Source organism: Hippopotamus amphibius, chromosome 11 (assembly GCF_030028045.1).
Source record: "Hippopotamus amphibius kiboko isolate mHipAmp2 chromosome 11, mHipAmp2.hap2, whole genome shotgun sequence".
NCBI classification, from domain to species: domain Eukaryota; kingdom Metazoa; phylum Chordata; class Mammalia; order Artiodactyla; family Hippopotamidae; genus Hippopotamus; species Hippopotamus amphibius.
Genome location: NC_080196.1, coordinates 9,841,547 through 9,859,220, shown reverse-complemented (window position 1 = coordinate 9,859,220; position 17,674 = coordinate 9,841,547). Strand labels below are relative to the sequence as shown.

The window sequence follows — 17,674 nt, the reverse complement described above, 5'->3', positions numbered from 1 at the left end:
AGTCTTTATAAGCATCATTTTCAGTGGCCACACAAGCTTCCATTATACGGCTGTATTCAGCCCATTTACCCTTTCTCCTGTTGTTGGGCATTTGCATGGTTCTTAGCTTTTCACTTTAGTAAATAATGTAGTGAGAGGCATCTTTGGGCAAGAAGCTGTGCTTACATTTTAGAGGATTTCTTTATGATAGATTCCTAGAAGTCTCTTTTGACTTTTGAAGATATTGTGTGTTAAGACGTTGCCAAGACCCATCTGTAAAGTGTGGACGTTGCAGAGGACTGTGGCCAGGCACCAGTGCTCACTGACTTCCCGCACACCCAGCGCACGCCTCTAGGTGCCGTGGGCATAGAGGAGACTTAAGAAAGTAGAAGGCCCAGCCTTGATCCTTGAGGAAGCTGCTGTCTAGTGTGGGACCACAACATCCTTAAATAACCCAAAGGAAGAGATGCCTGTATCTCAGAATCTTGTAGGAGCCATCCCTGCATTTTTCTGAAAAGGGAGTCTATAGCTTTCATCAGTATCTTTTCATCTACAGAGCTTCAAAGAATTACCCACGTGATGATTGCTTTGGGTATATGGAAAGGAGTGAATTACTTCTCTCAATTTATTTTTTCTTTTACTGTCTTATAGTTCTTCTAATAGAAAAAATAAGATAAACTTGTTTTTTCATGTGTCATTTATATGACCGGTAGCATGTACTGAGAAGATGGCCATCAGGCGTGCTGGTTTTGCAGACTGTGAGGTGGGGTATAGGAGAGGCCACAGCCTATACCCAGCAGGTGTGAGGCAGACTTTGGCAACATTTGTCTCCTGTACCTATGGTGACCTACCAATCTGTTTACGTAGAAGTCTGCTGCTGCCAGCATGAGCCTAATGCCAGTAGGATCATATTATCAGAACATGATGTCACACAGGTGCACGGCACTGTTGGTAACACAAACCAGTGTTTCCTCATCCCTCTGCTGGAGCCTCAGTCCTCACCTGGTTGCTCAGAGTGAAAGAAGCTTCTCAGTGCTCATTCATGGCCATCAGGAAAGTCAGCCCAGCTCTGCCAACGTGGAGGAGGCCAAGAGACGGGGTCATTGTGTGGGCTCCAGGCCTCTCACTCGGGGCCAGAATTCCATGAACACCTGGAAACTGACAGTCATTGATTGTGTTTATTTTCTCCAGTCTGTGCTGGCCACTTCTATTGCTGGGTGTGCTCCTCCGATGGGAAAATGAGAGCGCCACGTGCCTGTGGCCTTGCCCAGGCATCTCCACTGGACAGACATCCACAGTGGTAGGACCCTTTTAGCTCAGCTTGCTGGGAGTGTTCGTGGATTTTGTTAAGTCAGGTGCCCACGGTCAAGGCAACTGGGATAGGTGCGTGTCTCATCACCCCATCTCCCTGTGGCAGGTCCCTCGTCTGTGGCTGGAGTGCTCAGAGGGTCTACGTGCAGAACATGACTGGACAGCAGACACCTGCCAGAGGCAGGCATGTGCCTTGTCTCAGAAGCTCCCCAACTCTACATCCTTCAGTCTATCTTGCTAACAAATATGTGTAATTTTTTAAAATTATGACTTTATTTTTTTGAGTTCCAGTTGGCTGTTTCTCCAGGTTCAGCTTAGTTGTTTTTCTTCCCTGACTCTTGGCTTTATCTTGGAATGAATTCTTTTCTCATTCCCTGTCACTCTTCTATCCTTTGATCTTTTATTCTTTCCTGACCCAGAATCACTTAGTTTCCTAAAGGGCTTCCACCTACCTGTAACTTAGGCGCCCAGTATAGTCATCCCATAAGCTTAATTCTTATTTGGTCTCAGCTCCCTTACCAAAGGCACCAACCGCCCCCCTCCGGCCGCGAGACATATGAGGGTCGAATCACTGCCCACCCCTCAGATATAAAGACTACCCTGTCTTCCTGTAAGGAAGAAGAAAACATTAAACATATCTGTGACCACTGCCAGCCCTAATCCATGATGCAAAATAAACAAGCAAGAAAACACTCAAAACATAATCCTTTGTTGGTGGTTGTGGGCGAGACAGCTAAAAGCTTATTAGACATTTGACGTATATGATTAAGAAATTCTTCCTCACACTTAATCAGACTCACACAGGCCATGATTTCAGCTGATGTATTCCAGTTCTGTCCAGATAAAGACACGATTCTCTTCTCTACCTATGATATTTTTAACAAAAATTATATTTTACAAATAAAATAAAATAAAATAAAACATTTCACATGTAAGATAACTTAATAAAATATATTATATAGTATATGTAAAAAGTTGTATACTTTAATAGAACTTACATTTTATATTTAAATATTTTAATTTTACAAGTAAAATATATTTGTAGATGAATATAAATAAAATATTAAATGAAACATTTGACATCATATTGGCAAACATTTTAAAAATTTCTAAAATATAGACTATTTGTATGAAAATACATCTTAATATTTAAATCAATGTGATGGTTTAATATAAAGCTAAGTAATTCGACTTAAATATGTAAAGTAATACTGAAATATATAGACTGTGTCATTTTTGTATACATGAAAGGTGTCATAAGATGCTTTGAAATCGTGATTCGGGGAGCCAGGCTGGTCTGGTTCCCGGTCCATCAGTGGGGATTCGGGGGCCACGGCGCCCCCTGCCGCTCGCTCGGCGGCAGCGCCCTGACCTGCTGTCTGTCCTCCCGTCCGCAGGCATCGGCAAGAACGTCATCTGCGACCGAACGGCCACGCCGCTGGACGCCTTCCGCATGATGTCGGCGGCCCACTACTACCCCAAGCTCATGAGCATCATGGGCAACGTGCTGCGCTTCCTGCCGGCCTTCGTGCGCATGAAGCAGCTCATCCAGGAGGGCTACGTGGGCGAGCTGCTGGTGTGCGAGGTGCAGGTGCACAGCGGCAGCCTGCTGGGCAAGAAGTACAACTGGAGCTGCGACGACCTGATGGGCGGCGGCGGCCTGCACTCGGTGGGCACGTACATCATCGACCTGCTCACCTTCCTCACCGGCCAGAAGGCCGTCAAGGTCCACGGGCTGCTCAAGACCTTCGTGAAGCAGACCGACCACATCAAGGGCATCCGCCAGATCACCAGCGACGACTTCTGCACCTTCCAGATGGTGCTGGAGGGCGGCGTGTGCTGCACCGTCACCCTCAACTTCAACGTGCCCGGCGAGTTCAAGCAGGACGTGACCGTGGTGGGCTCGGCCGGGCGCCTGCTGGCGGTGGGCACCGACCTGTACGGGCAGCGCAACAGCGCTCCGGAGCAGGAGCTGCTGGTGCAGGATGCCACGCCCGTTAGCAACTCCCTGCTGCCCGAGAAGGCCTTCAGCGACATCCCCTCGCCCTACCTGCGCGGCACCATCAAGATGATGCAGGCCGTGCGCCAGGCCTTCCAGGACCAGGACGACCGGCGCACGTGGGACGGGCGGCCGCTCACCATGGCCGCCACCTTCGACGACTGCCTGTACGCCCTGTGCGTGGTGGACACCATCAAGCGGTCCAGCCAGACAGGCGAGTGGCAGAACATCGCGGTGATGACAGAGGAGCCCGAGCTGAGCCCCGCCTACCTGATCAGCGAGGCCATGCGCCGCAGCCGGATGTCTCTGTACTGTTAGCCCCGACGGGGGACCCAGTGCGACCGAGGGCTCCCGCGAGGGACCCAGAGAGGGGAAAAGGCTGGGGGGTGCGGGGGAGAGGTGGCCTCGAGGAGTGTGGGGGCGGGGAAGTGGAAAAGCAGTGTGAGAAAAGGGCATCCGGGAGGCTGGGCCCCTGCCCAGGTGAGGGGCCCCGATCGATGGAGACTGTTGGGGGACTGAGCCGCAGTCCCTGAGGTCGTCCCTGCTGGCCTTGGCTGAGACGGAGGCGGTTCAGCTGCCTCTGCTGCCCTTTACTGTGAGAAGCCGGGAGGGGTTATCCTCATCCACCCGCACCCAACCCCCTACGCGCACCTTGGCCTCCTTTGCAAGCCAGGTGCTCCTGTGTGGTCAGGGCCAGCTCTGCTGGCAGGAGAAGGCACATCTTCACGTGCCCACACAAGCCTGTTGGTCTGGGGAGGGGGTGGGGCGTGCAGTGGCTAAAGAGAAAGTTGGAATTCCAGGAAGCCACGTTAAGTGTCTGAAGGAAAAAGTGTTTGGTAGCAAAGTGTACAGCTTTCTCATCTTCCTCCTCCTCCCAGGAAGCCCAAGGGAGGGAGTGTCTCCCTAACTGGCTTATTGCCCTTTCCCTAGCCTGAGGGGGAGTGCCAGCAGCTGGCAGGCAGAGAATCAGGTTCCCTGGAGCTGAAAGGAGAGGGTGAGGGCACAGCCTGCACCCACACAGGTGAGGCAGTGGAGAAAGTATCCCTTCGGATGTGTTAGTGATTAAAAGCCCCGTGAGGAGCCACTTTATAACTCTTTCTGGTGGAGTGGAATTGAGTGCATGAGGGATTTGGTACTGGAGTGTTGGGGTTGTCCTTTCACAGGGCCAAGGAGACAGGAGGAAGGAGGTGTGGGTCTGACCACAGGCTCTTGTGCTGCTTGCTAGGACCGGAGGCAGACGTGTGCCCCAGGGTCACAGTGACAATTCCCCGACAGGAGGGAAAGTGAGCCAGCCCTGGCCCCATCTCTCCTAGCAAGCTGGGGAAAGGCTCTTACAAGATTCCCCAGCTTTGTGGATTTTAAAAAGGAAACCTTCAGGTCCACTTAGATATAATTCTCTTCCCTTTAAAAGGAGTCAAGACTCTTCCTTAGCTTGGACCTTTGCTTTTACACATCAGGAAATGAAAAATTTTGAATACGTATTAAAACAAAAGGGCAACAAAGAACATAATTTTCAGTGTTTCTAAATGGGGTTTAGAGCCCTCTGAGGGGTATAGTTCCCATAATCTGGGGAAGGCTGATGTAGGAAAAACATCGTCTTCCTCCCCTTGGTATCCTGTCTCTCTTGTCTTGTCATCCTCTGCTTACAGGGCTTTTATTGGAGATGGCAAACTGCAGGCTCGGAGCAGGCAGTGCCAGAAGGGAACCAGCACCACCACCAGACACACACACACACACACACACACACACACACACACACACACACACACACACACACACACACACACACACGGTTTATAAACGCTCACTAGCGCCATTGAAAATTGCTCTTAAAAATTCAGATCTGGTCTTGAAAGAAAGCCCAAGTCAAATACCTTTTGAAAATGGGGAATGATCCTTTTGTTATCTTTTCTTAATCCTCACCCCACATAGGACATTTGTCGAGGTTGGCTGTGGAGGCCGTTACTTGTAAATCTACACAGCGTTTGTTCACAGTCACAGAAATCCAGCTGTTGTCTTGGGCATACAAATGACATTTAGATGTCTTTTTAGATGGTCCCACAGTGGAATTGGAAGGGAATTTGAGCTGAGAGTGCACCCCAGGCTCTGAGTGGGCAAAGTCCCAAAATGAACCATCTAATCAGTTGCGCCCTCCATCCTCCTGCCAGAATCAATACACTATGAAGTCCAGGCTGCCCATGGGTGCAGGGGGGCGGTGTCCAAACTCCATGGAATGCTGGTATTTTCTAGCACAGAGAACTAGACATCGTCTCCCTAGAAAGAATTGCCCTGCTTCTTCCTGGGACCTTACTGCAAAGTGGGAAGGTTAGTAAGCTGAAACTCTCCATCATACAGTTGGTCCCTGCTCCATGGACAGAATCAGCTTGACAGCTTTCATAGTAGCTACCAGTTTAAAACTAGAGATTTGGTAGAATGGAAGAATCCCATTAAGAGTTTGAGCAGAGGGCCATGTCATGGACAGTTTTGGTTCAGATTCTCCTAAATTCTCCTCTGGATACATAGCTTTTGTGGAAACGGAGTGGAAAGAATTTTTTTTTTCTTCTAGTTGGTCCAAAAGGCTGTGATCAAGGATGAAGAGAAAGGAAAGTAGTGACTCTATGGGTCTCATTTTTCTAAGTCATTTATAATCTAAGTAGGAATGTTCCTGGGGTTTCTATTTTGTTTCTGTACTTAAAGTACTTGGGAGTGCTTTCCCCACAAAGACCCCTGAGCTCTGTGATAAATATTTAGTGTCTAAAACAAAAATTCTCATTTGAGGCTGGGGTATATGGAAAGAATATATATTTAAAAGAAGCATGAAAAATATTTTAGTAAGTGTACTCAAATTTTGTCTACTGAAATGCATGTGGTAGGCAGATGCAGGAACAAGTGGGAGAAAAGACCTAGATAGTTTATTTTCTTAATATAAAAACTACAGTAAATGGATTCTTTAGGGCTCCTTTGGCCCCAGTCCTATCACTTGCAAAGACTTGATTAGGAGTCACAATATGAAGCTGAAATCCAAGCCTTCAACAACATTCTGTAGAAGGACTTTGTCCCAGCCCTGCACCTGGGGGCCTCTGATACTGGACATTTGGGCTCATGCTGCTGCTGGTGTCTGCAGATGTTCCAAATTCCAAATTCTGAGAGAGGATGTGAGTCAAGGGTGCGTAGCTGGTCCCCACAAGTGTTTAGGAATGCTTCGTGCGTATGCGGAAGGGTTGGATTCTTCAGTTTTCTCCTGGAGAGATAGTTCACGGCCACTGTCAGCTCCCCTACGACTTCCCCCGCCCCCCTCCACCCCACCCCGATGGAGAGGCGTGGCAGGGGACCAGAGCCTCCTTAGCCTGCCTGGCAGCAGATACCTCGGGACTCTACGGGCAGCTTGGCTGACTCCAGCTGAAGATGAACTTCTCCCAGACCCTCTCTCCATCCACAGAGAGCCGTCTCAGTACTCTCTGTGCTCCCACGTTTCTTGATCATCCACTGTGTGCAGGCTGTTTTAGGTACATTATCTCACTTAACCCATAAAAACAACCCTGTAGTGTTGGGAATTGTCAGTCCCATTTTACACATGAGAAATTTGAGGCTGAGAGGAAGAGTAACTCGCCCAGAGTCACAAAACTATGAAGTAGAAGTGGGGTCACCTGAATCCAAAAACGTTTCTTCTCCTCCAAACCCTGTTACCTCCCATGAAGAAAGGTTTGCACCTCTGCAGTTCTTGCTGGGCAGGAAAGTGCTCCTTGTCAAACCCTGTCGGGGCCTGTGGAGCAACAGTGATTAGGGTTCAGGGTGACCTGTCTGGGGCTCCCCCCCACAGCTGATGACACTTTCCGGTGGAGCAGGATGCCACGTTTGATGTTCTGCCAGAAGGTCCCTTGTAGAGCTGCAAATAGAAGGAGTCGATTTTCCTTCCTCTTCCAAAATGGAAATATGGCTCAGCTTCTTTTAAAATTGACTTCCTAAGTTGATCTGCTAGCAGGTGATGCAGCAAACCTCAGAGCTGGGGATTTTCAAAACGTCAGCCAATTACGGCGGATGGCCTTGGGTTCTGCTCTCGCTGGTCCAAGTATCACATAGGAAGATGTCTTTTCTCAGGGAGCGGGGCTCTGACAGTTCATTTGTTTGTGACTCAGACTTTAGCTGCGTGTTGCTTTTGTACCTGTAGACTCTCTTAGCTCTTTACCTTGTCTCATAGCCGCAGCTGTTGAATTTGACCTGTGGTCACAGATTAGGTTCCTGATTGCATTGCTTTTATTCTGCTGGGTGGGGGGAGTGGCGAACTTCAGCATTGATAAGGGCACCCTGGGGAGAAAGTAAATCCAGTTGCATCTGAAGGGACTTCAGAGCCCAATGTATTCAGTTCCTTTATTTTTACATCCTGAAGAGGTTAAGTGATGACCAAGGTCATAGCGCTTCTTAGTGGTAGAGCCAGGACGAAAATCCCAGTTTTCTGACTCTTAAGTCACATCCTCCCTCCCACAGCATCTTCAGAGCTCTCAGATGGGGAGAAGGAGGCCCGGAGAGGTGACATGACTTGTCTGAGGTTCCAGGGCTAGTTGGTGGAAGAGTTGCAATTAGAACTCAGACCTGCAACAGACTGTATTCCCTGAGCTGTTGCAGCTGAATCAATTTTTCTTTTTTTAGAAACTCAGTTACGCCTCGAATGTACTCAGAAAACAAGCTGTTTGAAATTTCCCATTTTGACGGTAACGTGAAGAGTTATCTCTAATTTGTATTGTATTTGGCAGGTATGGGGGCATACATTCAGATGTTCCCATTTGGGATTTCCTGAGGCCAGCTCTACTTCCAGGCCCCCGGCCCCTGGGTACCGATCGAGGCCTTGAGTAGCTTAGGATTCCTGCTCCACCCCTGCCTTCATCTTTGGCCATCCAAATCCTGACGTTTACAGGGCAGAGGCCACAACACTGGGGAGTTTGTCTTTAAATCAACTCTCAGAACCCCGCACTTCAATTCCCTTTTGGGGACAGGGAGACAGGTAATGAAATAAAAGCTGTGCTCATCTGCAGCCCAAGGACCCCACCCAGCCTGCCCCACCCCTGGCAGAGAAGCAGGCAGATGGGGACTGCCCCAAGTTTGAGGGGACAGCCCTGAGCTGGGCTTCAGGGCCTCTCCCAAGAGGAGTGAAGCCCTTCTGTGCTGCTTTAAGAGATGATGGGCCCAGTGGTCTCACCAGAGTCTGGAGGTGAGGCCAGTAAGTACCACGGACCTGAGTGACCACACCAGTAAGCAGTGGAAGGTGGTGGCCTACTGACTTTTTCTTCCCCAGGTCACAGTCCCTATTTGGTGGAGCCCTTGAGAGGGCCACCCAAGTGTCTGGCTCTGTCAGGCTCCCAACGTGTTGCACTACTGGATACTCTCGAATCTGTTGCCCCTTTCTGTTTATACCAGCGTGAGGAGAGAAATAACAAGGCCATGTCACATGCAGTGGCTCTGTGCTTGGCATGGCAATCATGCTTGCCTGGGTGGTGTGAGCAGGGTCCCCAGACCAATCCAGGTCCAGGTCTCTGCTGTCCCCTGCAGCCATCACAAGGGCTGTGTTGTTGAATGAGCCCTGTGGTTTCTCCCCAGAAACTCAATGACTGATTTGTGATTCTTGACCCAGGCTAAGAAACAAAACCCAAGCAAGCGACCTGCCCGCTCCTTTCCTTGCCTCCTTCCGCATCAGGCATCCAACCATATTTAGTATTCTTGCCCTGTGCCTTGCCCAGGGGAGGGAGAAGTTTCTAGTAATTATGGCTTTCTGTTTGTTGCCTGGTGCTTTTACTGTTTGTTTGATTTTTTTTTTTAACCATATTGCATTTGTTTGGTTGTCAATGTCGGGTATGTATTTATTGTGTTTTACAAACATGAGTATATATATGTATGTATATGTATAAATACAAACATATAAAAAGTCAAGGCATGTATACTAGATATTTTAAAGAGTTATTTATCAAGGGAAAAAGACGTGTGTTATAAAGTAAACAGAGTCTATATTTTATATATAATGTAGATAGCAAAAAATAGCTTATAAATTATAGAAGGTTTGGGTTTTCTTTTTTGTTGTTGTTATTAAAGCAAAAAAAAAAAAAAAAGACAATGAATGCAACTGTTCTTCGTGTTTTAAAAGCCAAACTGCTGTGGGAAGCGGCCTTTCCTACTGGGCGCTTGGGCTGTACAGTCTGTGCTGCAGGCCCAGATGCCTTGTGTTACCTCTTCGATGTTCTGGGGGCCATGGTTACCATCACCCACCAGCTGGCATGTGCTGCTTCAAACGTGGCTTCCTGCTGTCCTCCCCCATTTGTGTTGGTGGGATAAAGGAATGGAAGTAGCCAATAAAGATTGAAGAGAAGATATAATTCCAGCTGTTTTCCTGTTTATTACACCCGGGTGCTCTAGTTCATGTGTTAGGTACCTGGCTGGTTTGTGGGATCTGAAGCAAGTATGGGGCTGGTGGAAATGATGGTGGTGCCTCTGCCTCTGGTGGGGGGGGGGGGGCACGGGGTGTGTGTGTGTGTGTGCGCGCACCCGCGTGCACATGTCCACACGTCTAGCGTGGGGAATCTGTTCCTGTGTCAGCATCCATGAAACTGAGCAATGGAATCCACTGACCTTATGCTTTTGATGGTGGATATATTGAATGTTAGGACTGGAGGCACTTTAGAGCAGTCAAATCCTGGTTCAAATCTTGGACATGTGGACATGGAAGGGAAATAACCTAAGGTCACTCGGGGTGTGTCTGTATGAAAGCCTAGTCCAGGCAAACAAGAAGATGACAACATAGATTTTAGATTGGGGAGCAAATTTTAGAATTCTCTACTATTTCAAGATCTTAACCTAACACCTCCCACCAAGCTCTGCAAGACACGTTCGAACAGGCTCAGTTGCCTCTTTACAAGAGCATCTTTGCTTACTTCGTTCTTAGCAGTGTTTAAGGGCCACTGTTTTGGACTGAGCTCAGCTGAATTTGAGATGTGCATGGATGAGGTCTCTCATGAATGGGCTGGCCTTTCCTTTCTGCCCTCTGCTGTCTTAGAGAACGGACAGGTAATTCTTCTGGCCCATGCCTTCCCTTCACTTAAAAACAGTTAAGAATTAGCAAGGAGAAAGCACAAGCTGAGATCCAATTATTCACTCTTTCATGAGAAGGTCGTGATGTTAATGCACCCAGAACACAGCGTCTCCATTAAGACAATAGAATTGCATCAAACCCCTGCCTTCACTTGAATTATTACCATGCTCTTGTAACATTTGCATACCTTATGACAGTGTAGCAAACCCAAGATCAGTTCCGAAGAAGGCAGGGAGAGACAGTGCTTTGTCAAAGCTGAAAGCCCCACTTACCCAAATGTAAAATATGGTTGCAGTGGGGTTCAGTTCTCTGAGTTTCTTCCAGCCCAGTGGCCTGGGAAGCAACCCCTGATGGAAGACTCCACGCTCTTGATCATTTATATACATTTTCAGCCCAGGAGCTAATTGTTCCTTTACAGCTTTGGAATCTCTTTGTGATGCTGGTTTCTCTCAATTTAGGCTCATTTCTTCTTACATAAACCGGGGATTATGCTGCGTCCTGCTAAATCACAGGATATGATCCCATTGCTTTCGTAGTCTCTGGATTGCTGTTTAAAAAGAACAGTTGCAATTGCATTGCAAGTCATTCAGTTTGTATCAATAGTTTATGGGTCAAATGAAGAAAAATCTGTGTCTCCTCCTATGCCTATCTACCCCCACCCCACCCCACCACACACACATACACACACAGATACAGAGAACCATTTTCTGGTTTCATCTCCTGCTTCTTTTATCTTGTGCATTTTTAGCACTTATTGTGACAAGTCTGGTTGATACAACCTGAAAAATAAAATGACTCCTACACTTGTTATGAGAATGAAATACACATCTACAAAGTATGCACAGTTTTGTGTAGAATGAAAAAACTAATAATTTCACCTCAAAGTTGTATGCTCCCATTTTATCAACCCACATTTACCTTAATCTTGCCTGAGCAGAAGAGATCCCTCTGCCTAGATATTCCCAGGCAGTCCCTACATGCACTTGTCAATAGCAGTGCCCGCTGCCGGAAGGCTGGCCAGGAACTGTAGAGGACAGAAATGGAACAGACGCCACTTCGTAGAGTTTGAGCCATGTCACAACCAACTTGACGGCGTGACAGCTTACTTAAGCCAAAGCCTCTACAAAGAAGCTGATGCAAAATGTTGAAAATTCTTTGCCTGTTCATTCAAGTTCAGGCTTCCCCTTGAATCCTCTCTCTGAGTCTCCATCTGCTCAGTAAATTCCTGAGAGATGACTTGAACTAGGACAGCCTTTGCAGCATTGCTGTGGTCCAACCACAGTGCTACAAAATGAACTCATATCTGAGCTAGTTGTTGGACTTCCTCCAAAAATATCCTAATGAAAGGAACACCTTTCTCTCCTAATGTTACACAGACTGTGATCACCTTGGGTCGAACCAAGCTCTCCCTTTAGCCACAAGTGAAAATGAAAGGCTAACTTTAGGAGCAACTTCTTGGGCAATTATAGATTCATTCCTTTCTTGGTGGATGATTTGTACATTGATGGGGCTCAATCCCAGAATTACCATCTGGGGTGTACCTGTACCGAAGTCCCGTTGCCTCCAACCCATTCATCATTGGCCATCAGTGCCTTGGAAGCAGCATGCCCTGGGGAGGAGCAACCCTAAGAGGGTTGTGAGTGGCTGCATTGGATGTGGTGATCACATCCACAAAGTCCACCAGGTGCTGGGGAGTCCCCAGTCTTGAAACACCCCCCCACCTAAGTCATTACCTCCCTTTTAAAGAGCCCTGAGGGGTCGAAATCAGACCGAAGCCAGACCACAGCTGTTTGAGGCTGCCTTGGGAATGCCAGACGCTTCGAAACCAAAGACCAAGCAGGCATAGTAGCTAGTGAAACTACAGGGAGGGAAGCAAGACCAGAGCCCCTGCTGTCTTTCTAGGCCTTCTGAGGCTGCTTGTCTGGGATGTGGTGGCTCAAACGTGAGCCTGGAGCCTCGGTCACCCTTCAGTGTGCTTTGCTAGGGATCTGACTAGGCATACAGGTTTCCGCCATGAAGCAGAAGAGGAAGCCAGCCTGGGACCAGCAGCTGCGCATCTGTACAGCTGTGAGACGCTGAAATGCATGCACCACTAAGGAAGCAGGTGGGAGGGAAGGGATGGGGAAAAAAAGAGAAGGAGCTGGGGTTAAGGGGGGGCAGCCGGGGGGACACAGGGCAGAAACAAGAGTGGAAATTCATGCTAAGGGTAAAAAGAGATGAAGGGAGAAAAACTAGAGAAAGGTCAAGAGGCATGCATTTGCGATATGGAAGGTTCTGGAGATAAGTAAAATCTGTGGCTGACAGGCCTAATCTGTGCTCTGAGAACAGCTTGGATGAGGAGGAGGAGAGCGGATGAGAAGGCATGAGGGAGGAATTCTTACAGGACTTGGCAATGTCTGGCTGACACTTCTGGGGCTATTCCAAGAGATCCAACCGTAGGCATTTGCTGGTAACATTTCCATCCCAATCTCTGTGTTCCATGAGCACCAGACCCCAAGTGCACCCTGAGCCCAGCCTCCTTTCTTGTTGCTTTTCTTATTTGCAATCCCTGCCCCCAAACCTGAAGTTTTCAAGGATTCACCAGCTGCCACGTCACCCTGTCCTTTAGTCCCCTCCGGGGCCTCTTGGACACATTCAGGAATCGTCCATATAGCCTTTTTCTTTTAACCTGCATACACAGAATCTTGCATCCTTCCTCAGCTTGCAGAGACCCTGCCCACCAGGCCATGGCTGCACTCTGCTTCCTCCTCTTGCACTAGAGCTTTCCTGAAGACAATCTCCCGAGGGAGCAGGCCCAGCCCAGCAGGGGCCAATGCGCGTCAGCTACCTCTAGCCCTGGCCTCGGCCGTCTTGAGCCCCCGACTCAGTCCTCGGATCTCTTCTGGGTCTCTTCAGGTTGCCTGTGACACCCAGGCTTTTCCCTTCCTGGTTTACAATGACCGCTTGCTTTCATTTATCTATTCATCCGACCGGAGGCCGTGTGATGAGACCCCTCTACCTGCTTTCCTGATCGCTCAGCATGCGTTGTCGCTGACTCGCTTCCTCATCCTGGCCTGGGGAAACAAAGGTAGACACCTTTCCCTTCTAATGCTGCAAGTCATCCCTTCCCACCTGCTTTCATTCCCCGCTTGGAATCTCTCCCTGTCCGCTGAACTCGCCCTTCATCCTTCAGCTGGGCCAGAGTATGGATTCAGGGAGCCTTTGAACTTGGATAGAAAGAAAAACCAAAAACCAAAACAAACACACAAAAAAACCCCACGCGTTCTAACTTTCACTAACTCTACCTGAAACTTAGCATTTTCTTCAATTGTGGCATCAAGTTACAATTGGATTAGCAGTATCTGTGACTTTATCCCCAGTAAGAATCGGGTATATCTTCAGATTTCATCCCTGGTTTTGCAGAGATCTTGAAATATCATTCGTACACATCACTTCCCTAAAATTGTGGAAATCATTATCCTATAACCAGATCTCTTTATTTAATACTGCAGTAAACAGCGTGTACATTGCCCTATCACAACCTTTAAAAATTTGGGGGGTAACTATAACAATATAATTTGTTACTTTATAGTCCTATGTGTCTTCACATTCAAAACCATTTTTCCAGGGGTTAAACACATTATTCCAAGAAGGGGTCCATCGGCTTCACCAGATTGCCAAAGATAATATGAGGCACAAAAAAGGTGAGAACCCCTGATTGTGGCAGAAATACCTTAGCATGATCCTTACTCTCAGCTATAAAGTTTTTCCATGCTTATTGAATATGACTTAAATAACGACACAATTAGTTTAAAAGAGATACTCGGACATCCAAAGACCCCTTCTGGGTGTCCGAACACTTGTCTTTAGGAAGCTCTTGCTCCAAAGCCTTATTTCCCAAACAAAGCTGAGCACCAGTACCAAAAAGGACCATCTTAATATAAGCAGATTCTTGGGCTCTGCACCACACCACCTGAATCGATTCGGGAGCAGAGGATGTAGCTGGCAATTTTTAAAATGCAAACAACACAGGCATCTATGAAACAGCCCACACTGTACAAAAAGGTAATATACAATGACAGTTAAATCCCTTCCATCCCAGACACTCATTTCTACTTTCTAGAGGCAACCCCCATCCACAATTTGTACCCTCTCCCTAAAGTTATCCCAGCATCCACACAAATATATATGCTGTATACATGGTTGTGTCTTGCTCTTTCTTTCTTAATGTATTTTTAACCTCTTTCCACATTGGCATACAACATTGACCTCATTCTTTTTCATGGCTTTATCGAAAAAGTCTGCTTGAAAAATTCTAACTGAAAAGTTTCAAAACTCTGGAGATAGATGGCGGTGATGGTTGCATGATCATGTGAATTTCTGAGGACCACTGAACCATGCACTTAAAGATGGTTAAGATGGTAAATTTCACGTTTTGCATGTTTTGCCACAATTAAAAACAAAACGTGAAGCTCCCCAGGTAATGGAGCTGCAGCCTCAGCCCCCACCTCCTACCCCCACCTCCCTTAAGGTCAGCCAGCCTGACATCTTGGAAACGCCTACTCTTTCTTTTTTTGCCTCTTTGCTGCCTTTCAGGACCCTCGCGTTTGTATTTCTTTTCGGAAACAAAAGCTCTCCTTGCTAGGGGCGGCCGTTACCAGAGTGTAAGTGGATGAAAGTTTCTTTCCTAAGCCTGTCAGGAGTCAGCAGACAGCTGGCATCACCACTGACTGTCCCAGCTCCGATGAGGACAGAATCCTTTTCAGCTCTGGAATGCCTTTCATCCTCAGGGTTGAAAGCTTTGCGGAAATTAGGCCAGGGCTGGTGAAACAATTCAAGCCTGGTCACAAACAACCCCAAAAGCCTATGCTAACGCCTCCTTGTAATTTTCCTCATTGGCGTTTTGATGTCCTTGACCCAGCTAAAGAGCTCGGAAAAAGCCTTTTCACCAGTGGCCTGTGCAGGTAAGTTAAATCCCCTGAAATTCAGCACCGTGTGGGGTCTCCGTAGGGTTTAATGTACTTCCATTGGTCCGCGGACTCTGCAGCAGTTCAGATGGGAGGGAACAGAAGCTGGTTGAGAGTATAGCATCGTGGAACCGTCCACCCCAGGCAGATTCTCCTAGAGCCTCGGGCCATCTGCATCACACCAAGTGCATGGGAAGTATTGCCTTGGTGACTGACGGACTCAGGGCACTGAGTCAGACACTTACCTTAGTAACCTGGAAAAGTTACTGTGTCACCAAATTCTTCTCTCTCCCTGTGAAGGAATCACTTAAACTCTCTGTTTTAAAAGACTCCACGTGTACCTCCCACATTCAAGTAGCTTGGCTCTGGGGGTTTGTCCAAACCTCATCAGTAGGGTCCTGCCTGTGTGGTGACTCTAAGGGAGATAAGGATTTTCCCACCGTCCTGTCCCTCCTGGAGGGTGTGGCCGTGTCATTGCACACACCTGCATTTCAACACTTCTTGGAAGGAGGCTTTGGTTTAGTGAGGCATGGCTCTGAACTTACAAGTTCATTGGAGATTCTTTTCAATTTTCGACTTCCTACTTAGTTACTAATGGCTGTTTCTCTGGAAGGTTTGCCTCCCTCTCGCCCCCCTCCCATCCCCCATGTTGCCAGCACTGTCTGTCCATGTATTCATGAACTCTAGTCCACGTCCCCTCTATCAGATTTCTCCCAGCTCACACATGATTTCTTTGCACCACTGTGGGCTTGCCCGGCCCAGGCATGGTTCATCTTCAAGCCAGAGAATCCAGGGAGCTGTAGAGGCATGGCTGTTATATTCAGAGAACTGTGGGATGGCCACATCCTTTGTGTTTTCATTTCACTGCTGCCTTTCCTCTGAGATCAGATTGTTCTCAGACCTCATTCTGTGACTGAGTCCTGGCAGTTACCCTATAAGGTGAAGTAAAGGAGTCAGGACAATCCCCATGGAGGTCAAAAGGCCCCAAATCTCCTGGCAAGCTGGGATTTTTTTAGATTAAGTCCTTCCTCCCGGTTGCTGGCTTCCTTTGGTGCCTGATAATAGACCATTTACAGCCTTTTTAGAACTGTTTCCCCCAAATTAACTATTTCTAGGATGAGTTTCAAGAGACTTGACTTTCAGCTGAGAAAAGAAATAAAATTAGCGTTCAGTTCTGCTTTTGTGTTCTAGGTCGCTAGTTGGAAACATTTTTCTGCAGGACACTTGAGAGACGGCACCAGCTACGATGGGAGTTCTGTGCTCTGTGATCATTTTTGCTTGGATTTTTAATCAGAACCGTCCTTTTCCACTTCTGGGCTCCCCAAGTCCACTCTAGGGGGTACAACTAACTCTCGGGCTAGGGACAGTTTGAAAAGTTACCTGTAGAGCAGCGGTTCTCAAAGTGTGTTCCCTGGCTCAGCTGCATCACCTGAGGAGCTTGTGAGAAACACACATCCTCAGTCCCACCCCAGACCCTGGAAATACGTGATGAATCTTCATGGAGCTTGTCTGCCCCCAGGGTAATGTACAGGACGAGTAGAGTGGGCCCGGATGGAGAGTGTGAATCTGCCAAGTGTTTCCTGAGTCAGTTGCTTCATTTTTTGGTATGTTCACTTTCTTCTTCCCAGAAAACAAGCTAGGATGTTTCCTCCACCCCCCCACCCCCCCACCCCCACCCCCACCCCCACCCCCACCCCTAACAGTAAGTGATGCAATTAGGAGGCTGAAGAAAGATGGTTAATGGTTTCCAGGTGCTACTGTATCAACATTACTGTGTACTCAGCCAAGAAAACTTGTAACGTCTAGGAATTCCTTCAGAAAGGAAAAAAGAAAAACTAAAAAAGGAGCCCAGGAACTTGGCCAGAACATACACCCAGGCCTTCCCTGTTGTGGCTGGGGTCACCCTGGGGACAGCACAGGTCTGGATGTTGTATTCAACATACAGGAGTCCGCCTTCCATTCTATGTCTACATCCTACGCCATTTCTATAATCCGAGAACCTGCCTTTTCTGGAGGAGATGTGCAGGAACGGGGCCTTGGACGGCCAGCTGCAAGCCCCGAACCCCTTTCTGGGCGTGTATTTGGGAAACTCAAGTGCCGCTGGCCAAGAACCATAGCCATGTTTTTAATGAGTGTTCTGACCAAGGTCAGTGACCTTTATTCTCTTTTCCATATGCTCCCCTCACTGCTAAAGAGACGTCGTCTGGATCCCAGGTCTGCAGCCCCATCATGCCACCTAGAAGTTTCTCAGGGAGGTAGGTAAGGGCTTAGATGTGTAGATTCCACACACTAATTCTGAGAGTTCCTACTGCCTTTATGACTAGAGAGATTTTTGTATATTTAAAATTTTCTGGTTGCATCTTT

The 17,674-nt window shown here is 47.8% G+C and overlaps 1 protein-coding gene across 1 annotated transcript in view; it reads left to right on the top strand.

Moving 5' to 3' along the window:
- The window catches only part of GFOD1 (Gfo/Idh/MocA-like oxidoreductase domain containing 1), a 99,885-nt gene extending 90,493 nt beyond the window's left edge, over window positions 1–9,392 (top strand). Inside the window, exon 2 of the mRNA XM_057698284.1 lies at window positions 2,688–9,392. Within this exon, the coding sequence (XP_057554267.1) occupies window positions 2,688–3,607 (920 nt within the window). The 3' untranslated portion in view covers window positions 3,608–9,392. The remainder of the gene's footprint in view (window positions 1–2,687) is intronic.
- Window positions 9,393–17,674: the final 8,282 nt, after the last annotated feature.